Below are 23,070 nucleotides of genomic sequence, written 5' to 3'. Positions count from 1 at the left end.
TCATCCAAAGTTGATCAGTCCAATAAAATGGTAAGGTACAAAAGAAATAAACAGGGCCAGGGAGTCAATACTGAGTCAGTAGTAAGCCCTGAGCATAGTTGTATGTGGCCTGAATTATTAGCCCCCCCCCCCCCCAACAAAAAAGAAGGAAAATAATTACACACAAGCAAACACATTCCTGCCAAGCAAGCACCCATGCAACAAAATGAAAACTCTTGAAACATTTTCAACACTTATGACAGGGTAGAGGGCCCACGTCTAACCTTTATCCACTGAAGATTTGTGTGCTTGAGCTTATTTTCAATTTGATCTTGGTCTTCTGGGCTTATGGGAGCACTTAGAAGCACTATTCCTCCAGTTTCGTTTAATTGTCTTAGAATTCCCTGGCGAAGGGGCAACTCTTCCTTCAGTAACTGAAACAGACAAATACAACACAGTTTAAAATGAATTACACCACTACTCCAACTACCTTGTCTCCGCTGCTATCGATTAGTCTAGCACAATGAAGGGACCTGACTGAAGTTCCCACTGGTACCTCAAATACCAACAGTTTTCTACAGAGCATGGAGTGGATGGAATAAAATGTCTGCTACCAGGTAGGGAAGCCTATCCTAGAAAGGACCAGAATATATAATCTCTCAGTATTTAAGACAAAAATATTAGGCAGTATGATATAAATCACCTAGAATAATTCTACAATTAAGAATCTAAAACCAGTCTCTTTCCAGCAATACAAATATATTTTTGTGTGGGTGGAGCGCTTTATTTCTCATATATGCTCACTAGAGCACCACTGAGAAACTGAATTTTATGAGATAATCATCACTTAGGACATACCTGATACTGGACACTCCACTAAGATCTTCACATATATTGTTACACTAAATCTCCATAGTATAACAATTCTATGAAACTGATCCTATCATGTTCACCTGCTAAAAAAGTGAACTGTGCCAGGCTAAATAGTCCTAAGGCATACACATAGCAAAAACAAAGCTGTGATAGAAACATGGGCACTTTTACTCAAAAACACCTTATGTTTGACTCTGCATCCCTGTATTTTTCTCATCTATCAGCATCACACTATGTATGTGCTTTTCCCTGACTGTTCACATCATCTAGAGGTGTCTAGTCTAGTCCCACCAGTTATGAGGCTATTGTATTTTAAATTGAAATTCAATAAAATAACAGATCACCTCTTTAGTTATACTAGTTACCCTTCCAAAACTCAAAGCACATGCAATCTGCAGCCATTGTAATGAGTAATGTAGAACACTTCTACCACCACAAGTATTTCTATTGAAAGTGGTGCTATAGATTGTCGAACGAGAAAGGAATAACAATGGCATTTGTTAACAATTTAGTGCCAATAAATGTCTCCAATTATTTATTAGATTGTCATACATGACATTCAATAGTTAGGAAAATATTCATTTCCAATTTCAGATTTAGGTCACTTTTCCTGATAAAACCGTCTTCAAATGAGCTATGGGAGAAATTGTTTTCTTTTTGAAATCTCAGAAACAGTGCAAGAGCTGACATTTAGTAGTTGCTCAATATTTGTTTACTGGATTCAGCAATAGTTTTATACTTTATCCTCTACTCAGGTAGAAATTTCTTGCTTCATAGAAATAAGTGGCTGACACTAAAGTTTAATTTGCATGTGCAAACCAACTAAATCATTGATAAAGGAGCAATTTCATTCCCCTTTCATTGTGTGACCTTGTGAAATGAGAATCATAGCAACCATTTTGAAAGTTTGATATGAAGATTAAATAAATAGCAGATGTAAATACATCTAATACTTAGCACATAATAAGGGATAATTAAATGTTAATTTCTTTTTCCCTTTCACCTTCCCTTCAACGACTAAGAGAAAACGGATTCCAAAGAGTTTCTCTCCTAAAATTAAAATTGTGAACATTAATTCCACATGCACAATCAGAGCATGTCAGTCAGACAGGTGAGGTAATTAGTAATATGCAGGCATCACAGGGGCGAGTTAGGCAGTCATTTGAATAACCTGGCGGTCTATTCAACCAGTATAGAATTGGAACCTACACCAAGCCCCTCCTACCCCCAGACAAAACAAACCCAAACAAAACATTGCTTCAGGGAAATCAAATGCCTTTAATTAGAGGCTGAAGTACTGTGATTGATTCGGCAATTAAGAGTTTCCCATGGATGGAACTAGGGTTTACGTTTAGAAAAAAATTCCCTACTTAAAAAATAACTTGGAGCTATGTACATGGTAAACCATTATTACCAATAGTGTAAATCAGAGAACTGCAATCAATTAAAATAAGTTAGTAAAACGGAAAAGAAAAAACAGTCACCAAAAAAGACAATAATTTGGGGCTGTGGTATGTGTTACTGTAAAGTTAATTTCAAGCAAGCTCTAAAAACATTGCCATGAATTCCATACAAAGACCCACGCTCTGAAATAATCCATCTTTAGTTGAAAACAAGGGGTTAAGACAAAGTTAGAACAGGAAAACCTGTGAGGATTAGCCATAATATGAAGAGTAGGAATCAATGTTTAAATAATTTTGAGAAAGAATATAATTTTGAGAAAGAATTCACACACTCTTCAAGCAGGAATTTTAAAGAATAAAATTACCTTGACTTGTTCAAGTTTTTCTTTCAGCTGCTTCTCATTTCCAGGTGCAACTGGAGTACTAGTAATATTATCTGCTTCTTCCAACCAAAAAACAAATTCATTTAAATCTCTTTGCAATTCTAACACGATACTCCTTTGTTCTTCTAGCCTGGAGAAAGAAGAAAAAAGATTGCTCTAAACAACATATTTTTCCAACTTTCTTTTCTCCAAAAAGAAAAAGCTAAGGAATAAAAACACAATACAGCGGCTCAAGAAAATAATTTAAAGGATGTCAAAAATACATAACTGTAAAACAAGAATTCATTCACTTCCAACAAAATGATTTCAGGCTCTCAAATATCTCTAAAGAGTAGCAATTCAAATGATTTCAGAGAAATTTTATTTTCAATTTTATACTTCTGACATTGTTATAAAATGAGTACAAAGGTTTTTCAAAATAAGCATTACTGACTGCGTTGGCTAGATAACAGCCTGGTGAATTGCAGGTGGTAGATCAGTATGACTGGTCATTACCCATTAGTTGCCAGAATTGGTCCCTTCAGTTGGGACAGTGATAGTACAGGGGTTAAATTAGATGCTTCGCATTCAACTGAGTTCAACTGTACCACTAGATATATGGTCCTCCAAGCACCCTCAGGAGAGAGAGTATGGAGTTCTTAAAGGGGTGGGAATAGGCTACTGGACTATTGGCCTAATGTGTTTGAGATGGCCAGGATATTCTCCACAGAATTAGGTGATGGAGATGAAGATGTGAGTTCAGAGTACCTAGAAAGGGGAAAATAATGAGCTGCTGCTGGCCCCTAAACAGGCCACACCCACTTCTGCAGAGAGTATGCCACCTACCGCAATGTGGGTGGGGTTCCAGGTGTTGGGGGCACGAACCTGGGAGACACAGAGGCGGGGTGGGGTGGAGGAGACGGGTTGGGGGGGTGGTAGGAGGAATGTTGGGACCACTGGTGGTGAAAAATGGGCACTGGTGGAGGATGGGTACTTGATCATTCTATGACTGAAATGCAAGCTCGAAAGTTTGTAAGTCTGTGACTGTGCCCTATGGTGATTCACTAATAAAAAATTTAAAAATAGTAATAAAAATAAATTTTAAAAAATGTTAAAAAAAAAGGTGGTAGAGAAACTGGGAACTTTGGTGCAGGGAATCATACACTAGTAGTGGGATGGGTATTGAAACATTGTAAGACTGAAACCCAATCATGAATAGCTCTTTAATGCCCTATCTCACAGTGATACAACAAAAAAAGAGATCTAGTTATCTGACTTACTAGTATTTACCCGCCAAGTACCCAAACACTATTTTGAAGTAATGAATGTACCAATGCATTCACTGATGCATTATACACTGTTGTCAAGATATGGAAACAATCTAAACACCCACTGACAGACAAATGGGTTAGGAGATATGGCATATATAATGGTGGAGTACTGCTCAGCCATACAAAAAGAATAGAGTCTTGCCATTTGAGACAACAGGGGTGGACCTTGAGGGGGTGACGTGGTTAAGGAATCTAACAATGAGAAAGCCATATAATCCCACTCTGGCAGAAATAGACAAACATAAAACAAACTCTTACAGAGAACAGATTGGTGGCCACCAGAGCAGAAGGTGAATGGGTTGAAGGCAAAACAGGTAAGGAGTCAATTATATGGCAATGAACAGAAAGGACAGAAAGGAGACTTTTGGGGGTAATCACATAACAGTGTATACATATGTCAAATGACACAGTTGTATAAGTGAAGGATAGTGTCAAAAACCAATCTACCACCATAGAAAAGACACTTGGAGCTCTGGGAAGAAAGGAGAACTAAAAATAAGAACAACTAAAATGACTTCATAATAATAAGAAATGAACTAATAAATATGGCAAAAAAGCTTTGAAATAGCAATGTATACTATGACATCTTTTGATACTATCATTTCTTTTTTTTTTTTTTTTGCTTTTTGGGTCACACCTGACTATGCACTCAGGAATTACTCCTGGTGGTGCTCAGGGGACCATATGGGATGCTGGTAATTGAACCCGGGTCAGCCGCATGCAAGGCAGTTGCCCTACCCGCTGTACTATTATTCTAGCCCTGATACTATCATTTCTTCATTTTCAGTTTAATAGTTGACAATTCTCCCTCCTCATTATTTCAACTGAAACATAAAAGAAGCGACATTTGACTCTAAATTCATTCTTCCTTTGCTTATGTACAGGTAACTGTGATTATGGTTTTCTCTACCTTTCAGCACAGAAAGTCCCAAATGATGTCCATGATGCATGCCTGGATCCTCTAAAATCTACCCAGAACTCTAAAGTGATTTGCTGATTAACAGACACTCAGCTATCAAAAGTGAGGGAGGTGTTCTTTCCCAAACTCTTGTTTTTATTGACTATCTTATGGTCTCTACCTTTGATTTTAGAGAGATTAAAGGGGTGAAGGAGGAATCCACGCCATAAATATTGCACTCCCTGAAAAGCTAACCAACGATCCCCTCTGAGACCTCTTAAGTGGACTGGGTCATAGCATGTCAAGCAGGTGGGGAATGAGGAATGGTAAACACAAATCACAACACAATTTCTTTTCAGTAAACCCTAGAGGGAAATGGCTGTGCTAAAATGCTGAAAGTTTTGTTCTAGAATATGGAAATACACAGTTTCCCCTCAGACTCTGGCCCTAGAATCCTGGAAGAGGAGAAATTCCCAGTTTAGACATCTTTATTTTCCTTTTAAAGTGCTAGCTTATTCAAGTCCTCAGGTTTCATTTTCAAGGGTAATTTTCAGTTTACAACACTATTCTATTCTCTTTTCAAATCCTTTGCCTCTATCAGCATTGTACTCTAGATCATGTTGTATAGTCTCTCAAATAAATAGTAAGAGTAGCCCCATTTCTATCCATCTCCCTTCTTTGTGTTGAGCAAAACCTCTGTAAAATCTGATAGTGATGGTAAGAATATAGACAGAAAGGGAACGTTGTTCAAAACATCTCAACTATCATACATAAAATTTCCTAACACTCAACACCAACTATCTGGAGGGCAGAGCAGAATTTTAAACCCAAAACTACAGAACAAATATTTACCTTCATAGAAGAAAATTCTAAAAGAGAATATGCCACCTAACTATAAATACATTTTACATAAATTACTTGCATGATTTCTCCTTTAAAGGATACCCAGTCTGCTCAGACCGAGCTCACCCATGAGTAAATTCATAGAAAACCCAGGCATGTGGGACTTGTCACTGAAAACTCTAGGTTCAACACAACCTAGAGTGATTGAACTCCCCCCCCTCATCGCCCCCTATTTGGTAGCTTGACAGTCACCCCCACAAGCTGCTGCTGGTGTCATGTAATCTCAATCAATAGCCATAACCTGGAGACTCAACACTACATCTCTGGGAAGAGAGCACAGAACAACATGCCATAGCAATGCCGCCAGACCCCATGCCTGGGTGTTTCATCCAGGGTACCTAGGAGGGGGGTGGGTGAGGCCCCTCCTCATCCCAGGGGACCCAGCCCCAGCAGTCAAAAACCTCTAGAACTCAACTGCCACCATGCTCATGGCCACTTTCCATAGGCTCAGGCTAAGCCTCACCCACAAGTCAACATATTCCTGGACCGCAAATGCAGCCATGTGACATTTCATACCTTACACCACTCATATTCCAAGAGTAGTGCGCCACATTTGATTTGCTTTAAAGTAGAAGGAAACCAATCTTAGGGAGAAATATATTTTTACAGATATATAAATACATATATTTACATATATTTATTTGTAAATATATATATACATATATATATATGTATCTTGTCAGAGCCTGGCAAGCTAACCATGGCATACTCAATATGTCAAAAACAGTAACAATGAATGGTCCTCATTACCCTGATCCTGAAGGAGCCCCCGATATGTCATCGGTCTACACTAGCACGTGACAGGGACAAATGGAGACATTACTGGGCCTGCTTGAGTGTATCGATGAACAGCGGGGTATTAGTGATTAGTGATAAATACATATATATGCATAATTCTAAAAGAATATATATACAATATTTACAATATAGATAGATAGATAGATAGATAGATAGATAGATAGATAGATAGATAAGCACAAGGCTCAAACCCTTAAGAACAAGTTAGTAATCACTTACAGAGAGTTTAATGGCTCCTGGGTGAAATCCAACAATCTTCACACACTTTCCCATAAGAAACCTTTTTTGGAACATGTTTAGCAGATTATTCATAATAAACAACACAAAATAAATTATTTCAGTTCTGCTTTGGGGGCAGGGGATGGGGTTCAGGAAAGAAACATCTGAAATATAGTGGTGGGACGGTGTAATGGTGGTGGGATTTGAGTTCCAATATTAAATGTAATCAAATATTCTGAGCAACTTTATAAAGATAAAATAAAATAAATTAAAAAATAAAGAATACTCAGTCTATTTATTCAAATAGTATGATAATACAATTTTGAAAGGAATATATGCATCACTCTCTGTATTCATATCAGTATTATTTACCATACCCAAACATGGAATTAACCTAAATGTCGATCAATAGAGAACAATAACTGTGACATATATACTCAGTAAAATTGTCTTTGGGGTGTAAGTTATGGATCTTCAGGTGATTACACAAAGTGATACAAGTAATTAACTGAAAGACTATGGTTGAACACTTTGACTTGCATGTGGAATAAGACTAAAGGAAACAAATTGAAAAGTATTGCAGTGGTAAAAATTATGGTGATAACTAGAGGGAAAGTGAGAAGAATTAGCAGGGTTTTCGTTCTAGTGATGGGGTGACTGTAAATGGAGTACTGTGTGTGGTGAGTCATAAAACACCCAGAAGTGTAACCCTAAGCCTCTGGATGATGTAAATCATGTCATTTCAATAAAAAATAAAAATAAAGAAAATTTAAAAAATAATACTTTATATTGACATAAAATTTAATAGTTATTTTAATAAACTCAGTATTTAGAAATTAAAATTTACATATATTTAAGGAACAGATACAGAATGATCTTTCTCAAGAGTGGGGTATAAAAAATTATAGTATGAGAATAACAAATGGTCAAAGAAAATAGATCTTGAGAGCTATAAATAGAACTGGCAGAGGAGAAGGCGGGGTTAGTTGGGAGAGGACTTGAGACAATGGTTGAGGGAAGCAGACACTCTGTTGAGGGTATGGTGCTAGAAATATTTAAATTATTTGTAAGCAGGAACCCTATCATTAGCGGTATTGTAAATCACAGTGCATCAAAAAAGACACATCATCTATGGTTTCCATACTTTCTCTATAGTAAAAACTGATGCAATTAACAGTTGTGTGTATATATTTTTTCAAAGTAGTGCTTTGAACAGGTATCTAAATGCTCCTTGAATAGGTATCTAAAAGTGAGAGTAAAATTGTACCTCTAAATATGTAAACAAATATTCTTAAACATATATAAAATAAAATTGTATGTAGCACTGTGAGAAAATTTTAATTGCTTGCCCTTGTAAGTTGAAAATTAGAACATCAAGTCAAACCATTTAAAACTACCAAGATATGGGAATACCAAAATACCCATAGAAATGAATGGATAAAAATATGGTAAGATACACAGTAAAATGCTATTCAGCTATTTCATGTTTGGGGGCCACACTCCACAGTGTTCAGGGCTCACTGCTGGCTCTGCACCCAGGAATCACTCCAGACAGGTTCAGGGGCCCATATGGGGTGCCAGGGATTGAATCCAGATCGGTTGCATATAAGGCAAGAGCCCTACCTGCTGTCCTATTGCTCTAGCCCCTAATCACTTTTAAAAAAAGATAAAATATTGCCATCTGCAATAACATGGCTGGACCTTGAATATATTAAACCCCATAAAGTACATCATTGGAGAAAGACAAAAAGGAATAAGTTTACTCATGTGGAAGATAAAAGTGAGCAACCAAAATGAAGGTCTCATATATAAAGATCAGGTACCCAGTGGGAAAGTAGCTAAGAAAATTGATTCAGGGGGTTAAATTTTATAATGATGGATGGATAACAAAGGCATATATGTGAAAGTACGTCCTTATAGCTGAACCTTATCTAACATTACAAACCAATGTTACTATCAAATTTTTTTCAAAAGACTATCCAGCCAAGGAAAATAGGGGCAGTAGACTTATTCATTGTCACTGAGATTTATAAATTTAACTAAAATCTACTGAATATTCTGTACCTTTTATTCATTTAATATTCTAGAGTACTTTCTTAGGTTATTATTTGAAACGTTTATTTTAGTGCTGAATAATAAGTTATAGATGGATATGCAACATTTCAACATTTTTCTGTTATTAAGCATTTATTTGGGTTCAATTTTTATCACAATTAACCCTGTGACAAACACATTTGTTTATATATTTTGGCTCACACAGCTGTCTCAAAAGAAGGAATAAAAATCAGCAATAATAATAGTAAGCATACACACATTGCCAATTTTGGCATACACACATTGCCAATTTTCTTTCCAGTGCTACTTTTAAGGACTTATACCTCACTACCAACAGCTGTAAACTATTAGTTTACAGCTCAACATACTTTTACCACAATGACACATTATGATATATATGCATGTGAGTGGGAGTGAGGGGGAACAGGAGAGGGAGATAGGGAGAGGGAGAAAGAAGGGGAGAGAGAAAGGGAGAGAGGAAGAGAGGGAAAGAGGGAGCAGAGAGAGAGAGAGGGAGAGAGGGTGTGTGTTTGGGAATCACACCCGATGATGCTCAAGGCTTACTCCTGGCTCTATGCTCAGCTCCTGGTGGTACTCAGGGGACCATTTGGAAAGTCAGGGGTTGAAATGGGTTGGCCACCATCAAGGCAAGCACCCTACCCTCTGTATTATCTCTCAGGCTCTTGATTTATTCCCTCCATAGAGGAAGAGCAGTTTTCATGGAATTAGTAAAACAGTAGAAAAGTTGAGAAGTTTTATACATGTACTTCTCTTTCTAATGTCAACTGTTTATGTGGGATGCCAAGTTTTCTTAGCATTTTCTTATTTGTTGGTAATATCTCTTCACACTGGGCTGGAGTGATAGCACAGTGGATAAGGCATTTGCCTTGCATCTGGTCGATCCGGTTTCAATTCCTCCACCCCTCTCGGAGAACTGGCTAAGCTACCGAGTTTATCGCCTGCAGAGCAAAGCTACCTGAGATGTATTCGATATGCCAAAAACAGTAACAAGTCTCACAATTTGTTGTGAGACGTTATTGGTGCCCGCTCAAGCAAATCGATGAATAATGGGAGGACAGTGCTACGGCACTACATCTCTTCACATTGGCTCACTCATTTATTCAGTAAATAAATGTTTGTCTTTCAAAAAATAATATGGCTCAAGATATAAAGCATGTGTCCCACCTGAGGCTTTGGATTCTATCCCTGGCACCGTACAGTCCTTGCAGCACCTCAGGGAGTGACCCTTGCAGACCACATACACTATTGAGACTTTTTAATTGTTTAAATACTTGTCTCTAACTAAAAACTTTTATCAATTCACTCATATATTGTGCATCCAAACTACTCTGAAAATTATTTTCCCTATTCTAAAACTGCACAGTTTAGCCACCCCCTATTTAATTTATGGATTTTAAAATGCTAAAAAAGAACCCCCCCCAACACACACACAAAGCCCATCCTAACATAATACAGGATAAGCTTCTGACCTTGGAGAGTTTTCATTTTTTTCTTCAAGAAATTGATATTTTCTGCAGCATCAAACTATTTTTTGGTGATTTTGTGTTTATATTTTGTTTTCATATGTAACAAGGTTGTGTTTGTTGATATACTATAGATTTTTGTGATAGATATGCATTACGTCTATCATTTCATGCAGGGATAACCCCTAGTCTACCTTACCTAGTCTAATTTAAGTGATACAATCATCATTTATTCAAAACATAAAATAAGTCACACTTGGGGCTTTGACAAGGATTCCATTAAACCAATAAATTGATTTGTGAAGAATTACTATCCTTCCAGTATAAATCTGCTAAATTTTCTCTATTTACAGTGTATTTGGATATTGAGAGTATCTGGGACTCATCCGTGCACTCTAAATAATTAAGTACGTTTTCTAATTAACCTTCAGCTTCAGTTTGAAAGACAGTGACTTGCATATGATTTTATGGATATTAACTGTATACTAATTTAGAAAACTCTTAAGAACTTCACATAAAGTAAATTATCATTAAGTAAAGTATAATCTCTGGGTAAACTACTTTCCATAATCTATTTTTTAACAATGTTTGTGGAAAACTTCCTGATGATTTTAAGTTTTAAAACGTACATCTTCTTAAGCAGGAAAACATTTGGTAGTCATTTCTCATCTCAGTTTGTTTTTCATACTTTAAAATATGAAAAAGATGGTGCCAAAATTCCACCAGGACCTTGTTATAATCTGCTTTTTCAAGCCCATGTGTTTTCTGAAATTTCAAAAGCCTCAATTTGAAGTTTTAAAAGGTGCAATTTGAATTTATGTATTCAGATGATTGCAAAGAAGCAAAGGAATGCAGTTAGCATTTCCAGGCTTGTCTCTTGACAGAACAGTTTAAACGTGCTTTATATTGGCATTCATCACATGAAGTGTTATTTCTTTGTTTACCTACTCACTTAATGCTTATTGTAGGATTTATTCAGGCATGTAGTAGTAATAATAATGAATGGGATATTTAACATTACCCATCTGCAATTAAGTGCTAAATATTTTACTTTTAGAGGCATTTCAATACATTTAGCTATTTTTTTCTTTTAAAAAGAATGGCTTCTGTTTGAAATATTGGCTCTGTTGCCATTTACATTATAAATGCTCTTAACCAAATTGAAGGAAGCACATATTAAGATAAGGAGAGATTTGCATAATCAGAAAGGAAGAGTTACTGATGTGTTTCTAAGTTCAATGAATTTAACATTAACTTAATGAACAATTTCTGTGGGACTGCTCTTATGGTACTACAAAAAATGGGGCAAATCAGAGGGCATGCATTTAGGGGAGAAGCTAACACGTGTTTCAGGCCAAATGCTAGACATATTCACATTTCAATACTTTTTGCTATTCAGTACATCCTTTGAATTTCCTTACTAATGAAGAAATGGAAGATGTGAAATGTTTTTTTTATACACTCAATAAAATGTGACCATTCCAGGGCTGGAGCAATAGCACAGCAGGTAGGGTATTTGCCTTACACACATCCTACCCGGGTTCGATTCCCAGTATCCCATATGGTCCCCTAAGCACCGCCAGTAGTAATTCCTGAGTGCAGAGCCAGGAGTAACCCCTGTGCATCGCAAAGTGTGACCCAAAATGCAAAAAAAAATGTGACAATTCCATTCACCAATGAGAAGGTGCCCTCCAAGTACTGTTAATCAACTTTGACATAGAAGCTTAAGCAGACACAGACTGAAGCATCACCTGTCTATATCTAATGTTGAACTCATTCAATTAATTGTTCATAATGTTTAACATTATAGAACACAAGAGATTACACTGATTAGAAACCTCTCATTTCCTCATTTCAAATTTAGGAAAACCATTTGAATAAAAAATCTTAGCATACATTTCCAATATTTGGAGTTGCCGTCCTAACAAATAAACTATGAGTCACCTAATGTAGTTTTCTACAAAATTCTATTGTTACTTCCTCAATGTGGCCTAAGGTATAGTGCTGCTGACACCAGGTCATATTCTACAGGAGATTTTATTTCAAACCATAGGCACACATTTACATAATGTGAGACAGCTTTATGTTATGTAAAAACACTTTTTTATACCATATGTCCATGAACTATATAATATAACCACTTACTGGACTGCTTTTAAAATAATCTTTCCAGAGTCTTTTTGGGGATTAAAATTGTGATGTCATAACCAAAGTTAATCACTGATTTTGTTAAATTCATTTTGTTCCTGACTTGCCCCTGCCCCATCAAAGTGAGGACTTCTAAAAGCAACTAAAATAATCATCAATTGAGATTAACCCAGTATGTCTTTCCCAGACAGTACTGTGGTGTTTTGAGAAAAATAAAGTAGGCCAGTATCCTGACAAAACTGAGAAAGAAATGTGATCGCTTTCCTATAGGCAAATAGTGAGAGAGAAGAAAGTGACATCAGAAAAACAATCCCATTCACAATTGTGACCCAGAAAATCAACTATGTAGGAATCAGCTTAACTAAGGAAGTAAAGGACCTGTACAAAGAAAACTACAAGACGCTACTTCAGGAAATAAAAGAGGACACGAGAAAATGGAAAGATATCCCCTGCTCATGGATAGGGAGAATTAACATTGTCAAAATGGCAATATTTACCAAAGAATTATACAAATTCAATGTAATCCCTATAAAGATACCCATGACATTCTTCAAAGAAATGGAGCAAACACACCTGAAATTCATATGGAACAATAAGGCCCCACGAAGAGCTAAAGCAATTCTTGGGAAAAAGAAAATGGGAGGAATCAACCTCCCTAACTTCAAACAATACTACAAAGCAGTAATAATTAAAACAGCATGGCACTGGAACAAAGGCAGAGCTGCAGAGCAATGGAACAGGGTTGAATATACGGACATCTCCCCCCAAGCATATGATCATCTAATCTCTGATAAGGGAGCAAAAAATGTGAAGTGGAGCAAAGAAAGCCTCTTTAACAAATTGTGCTGGCAAAACTGGACAGCTACATGAAAAAAATGGGCTCAGATCTCTGCTTAACACCATGTACAAAAGTAAGATCAAAATGGATTAAAGACCTCAACATCAGACTGGAATCCATAAGGAACATTGAAGACAAAGTTGGCAAAACCCTCCATGACATTGAAGCTAATGGTATCTTCAAAGGTGTCACATCACTGGCAAAACAAGTGAAAACAGAGATAGACAAATGGGAATATCTTTTTATTTATTTACTTATTTATTTATTTTTTAATTTTTATTAAACACCAAGAGGTACAGTTGTAGACTTACAAATATTTGTGCTTGGGTTTCAATTATACAATGATCAAATACACATCCCTCCACCAGTGCCCATTTTCCACCACCACGGGTCCCAGTATCCCTCCCACCCCCCATCCCCCCATCCCACCCTGCCTCTGTGGCAGGGCATTCAAATGGGACTATCTTAAACAAAGAAGCTTCTGCATCTCTAAAGAAACAGTGACCAAACTACAAAGACAGTCTACAGAATGGGAAAGGATATTCGCCCAATTCACATCCAATAAGGGGTTAATATCAAGGATATACAAAGTACTGGTTGAACTCCACAAGTAGAAAACATCCAACCCCATCAAAAAATGGGGCAACAAAATGAACAGAAACTTTCTCAAAGAAGATAACCGAATGGCTAAAAGGCACACGAGAAAATGCTCTACATCATTTAATCACCAGAGAGATGCAGATCAAAACAACAATGAGATATCATTTCACACCACAGAGAGTGGCCCACATCCAAAAGAACAAAAGCAACAGTTGCTGGTGCGGATGTGGCGAGAAAGGGACCCTCCTCCACTGCTGGTGGGAATGCCAACTGGTTCAGCCCTTTTGCAAAACAGTATGGTTGATTCTCCAAAAATTAGAAATTGAGCTCTCATTTGACGCAGTGATACCGCTCCTGGGAATATATCCCAGTGAAGCAAAAAGTATAGTCGAAGTGACATCTGCACTTGTTTGTTCATTGCAGCACTGTTTTTAATAGCTAGAATCAGGAAAAAACCCGAGTGCCGGAGAACGGATGACTGGTTAAAGAAACTTTGGTACATCTACACAATGGAGTACTATGCAGCTGTTATAAAAGATGAAGTCATGAAATTTACATGCAAGTGGTCCTGCATGGAAAGTATCATGCTAAGTGAAATGAGCCAGAAAGAGAGGGGCAGACATTGAAAGATTGCATTCATCTGGGGATCATAAAGTAACAAAATAGGAGACTAATAGCCGAGATAAGTACCAGGAGGCTCACTCCATGTATTGGAGGCCAGCCGCAAAAGCTAGGGGAAAAGTAAGCTCAGATAGAGAAGGGAGCACCAAGTGAAGGGTGTTGGGAGGATCCTCCCAGGATCTGTGTCACAGAGGCAGGGTGGGATGGTAGGGTGGGGGGTGGGAGGGATACTGGAATCATTGGTGGTGGAAAATGGGCACTGGTGGAGGGATGGGTACTTGATCATTGTATAATTGAAACTCAAGCACAAAACTTTGTAAGTCTACAACTGTACTTCATGGTGTTTCACTAATAAAAATTTTAAAAAAAGAAAAAAAAAGAAATGTGAGTTACCTCCTAAGAGAGACTGAGGAAATAACTGAAAAGAGTGGAGTAAATGCTTTGTCATATGCAAGGCCCTGTGTTCCACCCCCAGTACAACATTGCTCACTATCACCCTTCAGTATTGCCAGGTGTGGTCCTGGTGACCATTCGAACATGGTTGGGTTTTCCCCAGTGGTGCCTAGAATTGCTAGGGTCAAGCACAAAGTCAAGTATCTTCTGATATATACCACCGGGTAAAGAACATCTGGGAATGGCTCCAGTGCCACCCTTCAACATAGAGGAGGACTCGATAAAAATAAAGATTTCCTATTTAATTACACCTGGTCATACCTGCTATCTGACATCACCAGAATTGAAACAGGGACATTAACTGTTTTTAAACCAACATCCCTCTCTTATCTAGTAAGTACCTTAATTAAACCATCAGACATCCACATTTTTAGATCTGATTATACTTTTCTGTTTAAATTTACTCGTTTCCTACAAGAAGAAGCTATCCACTCTTTTCAGTTTAGACTAAAACATAGAAAGTACTTGACATGGAAACAATGCAGAAATTTATCTTCTTTCATTCTTTTTTTTTTTTTTGCAGAACTTGGTTTCCATTTTATTTAATTAATAATTTTTGATTTTCTGGGAGGGGCTGGAGCGAAAGCACAGTGGTAGGGCATTTGCCTTGCATGCAGCCAACATGGTCGACCTGAGTTCGATTCCTCCGCCCCTCTCGGAGAGCCCGGCAAGCTACCGAGAGTATCTCACCCGCACGGCAGAGCCTGGCAAGCTACCCATGATGTACTCAATATGCCAAACACAGTAACAAGTCTCATGATGGAGACGTTACTGGATCCGCTCGAGCAAATCGATGAACAACGGGAGAGCCGTGACCGTGATTTTCTGGGACATACCTAGCAGTGTATAGGGCTTATTCCTGTCTTTGTGCTCAGAACTTGTTTTTCAGTTTTATTTTTATTTTTTGAATGTCAATCTTTATTTTTTTTTTAATTGAATCACAGTGAGCTACAGTTCCAAAACTTTCACGTTTGAGGTTCAGCCATAGAATGATCAAACACCCAGCTTATTCTTTGCTTTTAAATCATTCAAGTTTCTTAGTTTTCTCTTTTATCCTAATCGCAAACCAACTTCACCACATCTATTTTTTAATGCTCTTCTGTTTTTGAGTTCTGTGGTGATTGGTGGCTTCTGCGCCTATAGTCTAAATTAATCCCTTAGAGTATTCATAATTTTCACCTTGTTTAAATGCCACAGGAGATCCAACACTAAGGACACATTTCCAGTGAAATCTCAACAAAGTATAAGACAAAAAAAAAAAAAACTAAAGTTCTTCAGAGAAAGAAAGAGAAAGGACACATTTTGCTTATCACTTTTATCATAAGATAGGTCAGTGGACATTTCCATACAATTTATTTAAAATCTGCACACAACTCCAGATATGTTCTTAGGAAACACACATTACTATACTTTAAAAGAATATATCCACAGGAGGCACAAGAATAGTCATGGTCCCTCAAACTGTGCTTCCTAAAAAGTCATATGGAAATGCCTGGGTGTCCTTGAACCACTTTGAGAAGGTCTGTGAGGTCAAATCTATTTTCATACCAGTACTAAGATTTCATTTGTCTTTTCCTATCTCATTCTAAAGACTATCATATGTAATATGACAACACACTCAATGAAGAATAAGAATCTGCTATCTTTCTTAACACTGAAGTTTTTAAGATGGTTCAAAGTCACACTTGTCTATAAGCTATTATTATCCAAAACAATGATTTTTATAAACAATTTACATTTACATTAACCTGACTTAATTAGATTAATGTGAATTATTATCATAAGTAAATTAATCTATATTCTGACTTTTCTTTCTTATGGGCCTTGGAGATAGCGCAAGCATTATCTGTTTAAGGTCCTGAGTCTGATCCTTAGCACCATGTGACTCAGTTGGTCTCCAACTCATCACAGGGGAGGTCCCCAAAGTATTTCTTCACTTTAAAATCAGAAATGGTGAACCACATTAAATATTTTTTTCGGAATCTTGAATAATTATGATTTATAAGTTTAAAGGTGTCCCAAGACCTTTCTTTGTTGTAGATCAACTGAATAAGTAAAGGCTAAGTACAATATAAGTGAGAAGATAATTCTCTAGAAAAAGGAAACAGCTCATCAATGGGTATAAATGAGAACTTCTCATGCATAATCAGAATTCACCATCATAAAGATGACCTCAGAAGAGTAAATATGGACAGAAATTTTGCTTGGAGTCCAGATATTTGCCAGTGAATATTTAGGCAGCAGAGAAAGTAAATAATGTATGCTGAACACTATGAGGGCCAACTTTGAATGCACCACTTGAATAGCAGCTGAGAGTCTGTGTGGTATGTTAGGCTAAAGTAGGCCACCTTCAAAAGATACATAAATTGCTCACTTTGAGGTTATAATGTACCAAAGCAAGTTGGCCAGTTATGAATTTTTTTTCATCAACCAACATTAGGTTGCCCACCATGTACTGATGTAATTGTCCTACAAAAATTACTAATGGGATAGAAGGGGGCCCAGACAATTTTCTTTAAAATATGGCTATGAATCCAGCAATTTTTTTATGATCTACTTAATATCAGGAACCAATTTAGGTGCAGAGGTAAATAAAATAGACCCACTCCTCATTCATGCAAAATTTTGGGTATGAAAGATATAATATGCACTAAACCAACGCATGTATGTAGTATAACATTGTCTTGTCCTTTCTCCCTTGTCAAAGGAAACTTAGGCTTATCAGGTTACACCCTTCACAGTGCTCCCAAGTCAGTCCCATTCCTTTGCTTATCTGTCACCTCTTCTGTGTGTTCTCCTCCCCTACCAATTAGTCACCTTTCCCCCCTAATCAGATTCTGTTAACATGTAAGGTCAGATCCTTCTAAGGACACTGAACTTGTATTGTAAGTTAAATATTGCTTTTCTCCTTCTCCTATGTCTTTTGCATAGTTAACTTTAAAGCAATGTACTTCTTTTATATACACAGGAAGACAGTTAATATTTTGCTTTTGCAATTTGTGACTTAATTGACTCCAAATAATGTTCACTCCCGGGCATCTGCTTTCTCGATATAAGCCTCAGTTGTTCTTAGTTCCTAGCACCCCAAAAGCTGGGTCCTGACCAGGAACTGAATGGACACAGTGCAAGCTGTGAGCTACACTGGCATTGAAATGGACCAGGCCAAAGTGTTACAATACTTACCTATAAGTTAAGAGCATGGTCATGAACAAATTCTGTCATGATCCAAAGAGTAACGACTGGAAAAGGACCCTGCTAGGGTAAGGAAAGACGAATCTGGCCTGAGCACTGTAGTCTGAGACCTACAGCAAGATGGCTTCAGGAGAGCAATCCTATAAGCTTATTTTATCTATTACTGTGTCCATACAAAATGACTGTTTATATGTTTGTTGGACTAAGGAGAGGAGTCATATTGAGTAAAAACAATATGACAGGAGGAGTCAAAACACACCCATATTTTCCCTTAGGCCATTTATCTTGCTGGATGAGAATCTGACCTAGAAGAAGCTTCCACTGACAGAAGGACTTTACCTCTGTTGATTGCATAACCACACCTGTGTATAAACCCCACCCTTTCATGCTTTGGGATTTAAGGAGGGAGTAAGAGTGAGCTGGGAGAGAGAAGCAGAAGGAGAATCAGAGGAGAATGGAGATGAGACTAGAATGAACTGGAACTGACACCAACCATCCTGGCCCTTGTTCCCTCCTTTGTCCTCCCTTCTCCATAGGCCACCCTGGGGTTAGGGAAGCAGTGTGAGATCACTAAATGCAGATGGTGAGAGAGCCGCCATAGTGCCTTTCGTAATTTATGTTTTGAATACACAAATGTGCTATGTGTAAGAAGAGTTATTTTGCAGTGCTGGGGGTTTAACCCAGGAATTAACGTATTCAAGGATCGTATGCTCTATTATAACAGCTGGATGCTATGTCACATCCACAATTAAAATTCTAACGGTATTTCGTTATTTCCGAACATTCATCCATGTATTTGCATAGACATTTGTAGCAAAAAGCGAATGTTTATTAAAGTCTACATCCACAAGGTAACAGTGTCAGTGGGCACTTATTCCATGTGTCCTTTGGACTAAGGTTACCATATATATATATATATATATATATATATATATATATATATATATTCGTTGCAAAAGCAAAAACAAATTGTTCTAGTTCTGGGGAAAGAACAAAGTAGGAATATTCACCACCATCTTTCCCATGACTAACATCTCCCACAAAAACATAGCAAAAAGGGCCTTTTTAAATATAAATTTTCTAAGAAGAATTCATTAAACATAAACTGGTCTCTTGTATAAATGTTTTAGGAACAAATACAAAGAGTGCTTTGGAATATATCCTGATATTACAGAGAACAACTGAAAGATTCAGGAGATGTTCTAAATGATGCTTTCCTCCACACTGAGAATATTTCTTAGAATATATCTTTTTTGCCTAGAAAAACATTTCATTTTTAATTTTTTTTTACTTGAACCACCATGAGGTACAGTTACAAAGCATTCGTGTTTGAGTTTTAGTCATAAAATGACTGAACACCCATTCTTCCACTAGTGTACATTTTTCACCATCAGTGTTCCCAGTATCCTCACCCCAATCCCACTCCTCCCCCTGCCACTGTGGCAGGCAATTTCCCTCATATTCTCTCTCTACTTTTGGGCATTATGGTTTGTAACACAGATACTGAGAGGTTATCATATTTGCTTTATCTAATTTCAGCACATAGCTCCCATACTGAACGATACCTCCAACCATCATTGACTAAGAGATCCTGTCTCTATTCCAGCTGCTTTCTCCCCAAGCTTATGAGGCAGGCTTCCAGCCGTGGAGCAATCTTTCTGGCCCTTGTCTATACTGTCCTTGGGTGTTATTCTCATATGTTGTTATTTTATATTACACAATTTTAATTAATATATTCAAACAGCCCCAGATTTGGATTTTTCTCCATATACCCAAAGTTGTCAGATTTTAATAATTTACCTAAACAAAAATTCATAGACTGTTTTCCCACAATATGTGTGACTATTCACGTTGTTCAATTTAAGCACAGAAATTATATATACATATATATACACATATTATATATACATATTTGGGTTGATAGATAACTGGAAAAAAAGATTGTAGTTGACATTATTTGTTCAGTAGGGAATTCTTTTTTAAATTAGTTTTACAGTTCATGTTGATGCTTTTGCTATACAATTTGGTGTGCCTCCAGTCACTACTGGTGCTGGTGCCTGAGCGATAGCACAGCACTAGGGCATTTCCCTTGAGCGCTGCTGGCCCGGCTGAGCCAGGTTCAATTTCCCTACCCTTCTCTGAGAGCCCGGCAAGCTACCGAGAGTATCACTCCCACATGGCAAAACCTGGTAAGCTACTCATGGTGTATTCGATATGCCAAACACAGTTACAACAAGTCTCATAATGGAGACATTACTGGGCCTCCTCGAGCAAATTGATGAACAACAGGAGGACAGTGACAGTAGTATATGGACTGAAGCAATAGCACAGTGGTAGGACATTTGCCTTGCACGCAGCCTGGCAGAGCCGGGTTCGATTCCTCTGCCCCTCTCAGAGAGCCCGGCAAGCTACCGAGAGTATCTCGCCCGCATGGCAAAGCCTGGCAAGCTACCTGTCATATTCAATATGACAAACATAGCAACAAGTCTCACGATAGAGACAATATACCAAACACAGTAACAAGTCTCACAATGGAGATGTTACTGGGCCCACTCAAGCAAATCAATGAACAATGGGAGGACAGTGACAGTGATATTCCTAGAGATAAACATAGCTCAATGATTGGTCATTATTGTGCTCAAATATTTGAACTTAGTGAGATTTTCAACTTTTCTCACCAGATGTGTTTTAGGGAGTTCCTTCGAAGTCAGGCAGTTTTTAAATCATCTAAAGCAGATACATAGAAAATTTGTTCAAGCCCTTTACAGTTCTTATTTCTCATGAAGCACTGAAAGGTAGATTTGGGGGGGGGGGGGTTACTTTTCCAGTCAATGATTTTCTCAACCAAGACAGCATTTAAACTGCTTTGCTAGCTGTCCATTCATTCACTACCTAGCAATGTCAGTGGGCCCCACCAGTGACTTATGTGAAGTGGGGAGGAGAAAGACGATCACTTTCTCCCCACCCGCCTCTGCCACCCAGGACCCAGGGTTACTGGGTTCTTGTCTCACCTCGCAGAAAGGAATTTTAGGAGTAGACAAGCAGTAAAGTGAATAGATTTTATTTGGAGGATTTTTAGGTATGGAGGGAGAGAGTGTGAGAGTAACATACTCAAGAGAGAACACGGGCTTCTTCAAGGGAGGAGAGAGCCCCTACACACATCCTAGCATTAGGCACGAAAGCATGAAAGTACACATCTCAAGAGGGGTGATGTGGGTGACACATGTGTTGGGCACCACATATGCTCAGCCACATGGACGCAAGCAGCATATGGACTCGGGCAGCATATGAGAACCCTTCCTTTGTTCAAGGTGGCCTTTATAGGGTTTCTCCAGCCTGCCCCCAAGTGAAGCTTCTTCCCAGGTAAAAGTCCATTGCTAAGGAGGTTACCAGGGAGGTTGGGAGAGGTGATGGTCTTCTTTGGGCTGAATCACTAAAGTTAATCAGATTAAAGGGGAGGTCCAAAAAGAGGAATTTCATGGGGAGGAGGCCTATATCCTCAGGGTCTGCAGGATGGTCTTGGATGGTCTTATCAGGCCTTTGTTTTCTGTATCCACAAGGCGGGTCATTCCTAGAATTCTTCTTCCATGAAACTTTGTTTCATTGCAAAGGGCCTTTCCCTATCTACCTGCCTACATCACTAGGTCTCCTCTGTTTGATGTTTCGGGGCAGAGTCTCACTTTCATGGCTCCAAAGAAAGTCAAAATTTTGGGGTGGGATCTGTTGTTTTTGTTTCTCTGCTTTGCTTAACATTCTGATACAATTCTGTTTGCAATTGCTGAGGGGGGAAGGGAAGAAGGGAGGAAGAAGAGGAGAGGAGGAAAGAGGGAGGGAGGGAGAGAGGGAGAGATGAAAGAAGGAGAGAGCCAGAGTGAGAGACAGAAAATGTGTGTGTGTGTGTGTGTGCTCTCCACATGCAAATGTGCATGCAAGCAAGGGATGCACTAGCAGCCCCTGGTGAAAACAGCATAAATTTGCACTGTTATTATTTAAAGTTCAAGAGTTTTCCATTTTCAATCTCCTTTCAATTAAGCATATGCCTTTGGGTCAATTTCTAGAGGCAAAAAAATATTTTGTCCAGTTTTATTGTTTGAGGGAATAGATATGTTTAGTTACTTACTGCAATGTCCTGTAATTCCCACAGACAGATTGTGAAGTGTTCTCAGTTGCCAGGCACACAGCTAGCCAATTTGTTTATATCATCTCTCACTGTGACAGCCAATACACAAGTTATAACCCATTAACTTTTGTTTTAATATTTGGGCCACACTTGAATGTGCACTCCAGGGCTTGCCCTGGTGGTTCTCAGGGTGCCAGGGATTGAATAAGGCTCAGCTGTGTGCAAGGCCAGTGCCTTTATCCACTGTAATATCTCTTTGTGTTGGGGCTGGACTGAGCTGTCAGGGTGAGCTCATGTAGACTGCACTGCACAATGGGCAGGAACATAGGGACCCATGAAAATGGGGGAGATTTCTCCTGTGTCCTGACTGGTTTCATGAGGCTGAACAACTTTTCCCCTTCAAACTGCCTTCAGTAAACAATTTTAGTATATTGAAAGGGCTAGTTTTCCTTTTCTCACAGAAACCTGGCTGGACTGTGACATGCAGATCTCAGGTGCTAGCCAGGCCTGATCTTTGGGATGTAAATTTCAAGCTCTAGCTGGAGCGATAGCACAGCGGGTAGGGCATTCGCCTTACAAGCGGCCAACATGGCCGACCCGAGTTCGATTCCTCCGCCCCTCTCGGAGAGCCTGGCAAGCTACCGAGAGTATTTGATATGCCAGACACAGTAACAACAAAGTCTCCAATGGAGACGTTACTGGGCCCGCTCGAGCAAATCTCGAGCCAGACTAGTCTTTGGGATGCAAATCCAAGTGCTTGTAGCTCAAGAGAGGTTTCAGTTTTGGTTTTGTA

At 38.3% G+C, this 23,070-nt stretch overlaps 1 protein-coding gene across 3 annotated transcripts in view; it reads right to left on the bottom strand.

Annotated features, from left to right (window-relative positions):
• Positions 1-23,070, bottom strand: part of DMD (dystrophin) — a 2,292,284-nt gene that overhangs the window by 905,442 nt on the left and 1,363,772 nt on the right. For all 3 annotated transcript variants that reach the window (XM_056131284.1, XM_056131279.1, XM_056131278.1), the window contains 2 exons: positions 2,621-2,768; positions 264-413 (listed from right to left, as the gene is read on the bottom strand). In XM_056131284.1, coding sequence (XP_055987259.1) covers positions 264-413; positions 2,621-2,768 — 298 coding nt within the window. The remainder of the gene's footprint in view (positions 1-263; positions 414-2,620; positions 2,769-23,070) is intronic.

The sequence above is a fragment of the Sorex fumeus genome, unplaced genomic scaffold, assembly GCF_029834395.1.
Source record: "Sorex fumeus unplaced genomic scaffold, SorFum_2.1 ptg000086l, whole genome shotgun sequence".
Lineage (NCBI taxonomy): Eukaryota > Metazoa > Chordata > Mammalia > Eulipotyphla > Soricidae > Sorex > Sorex fumeus.
The sequence above is the reverse complement of the archived record's forward strand: the minus strand, read 5'-3'. Positions and strand labels throughout refer to the sequence as shown.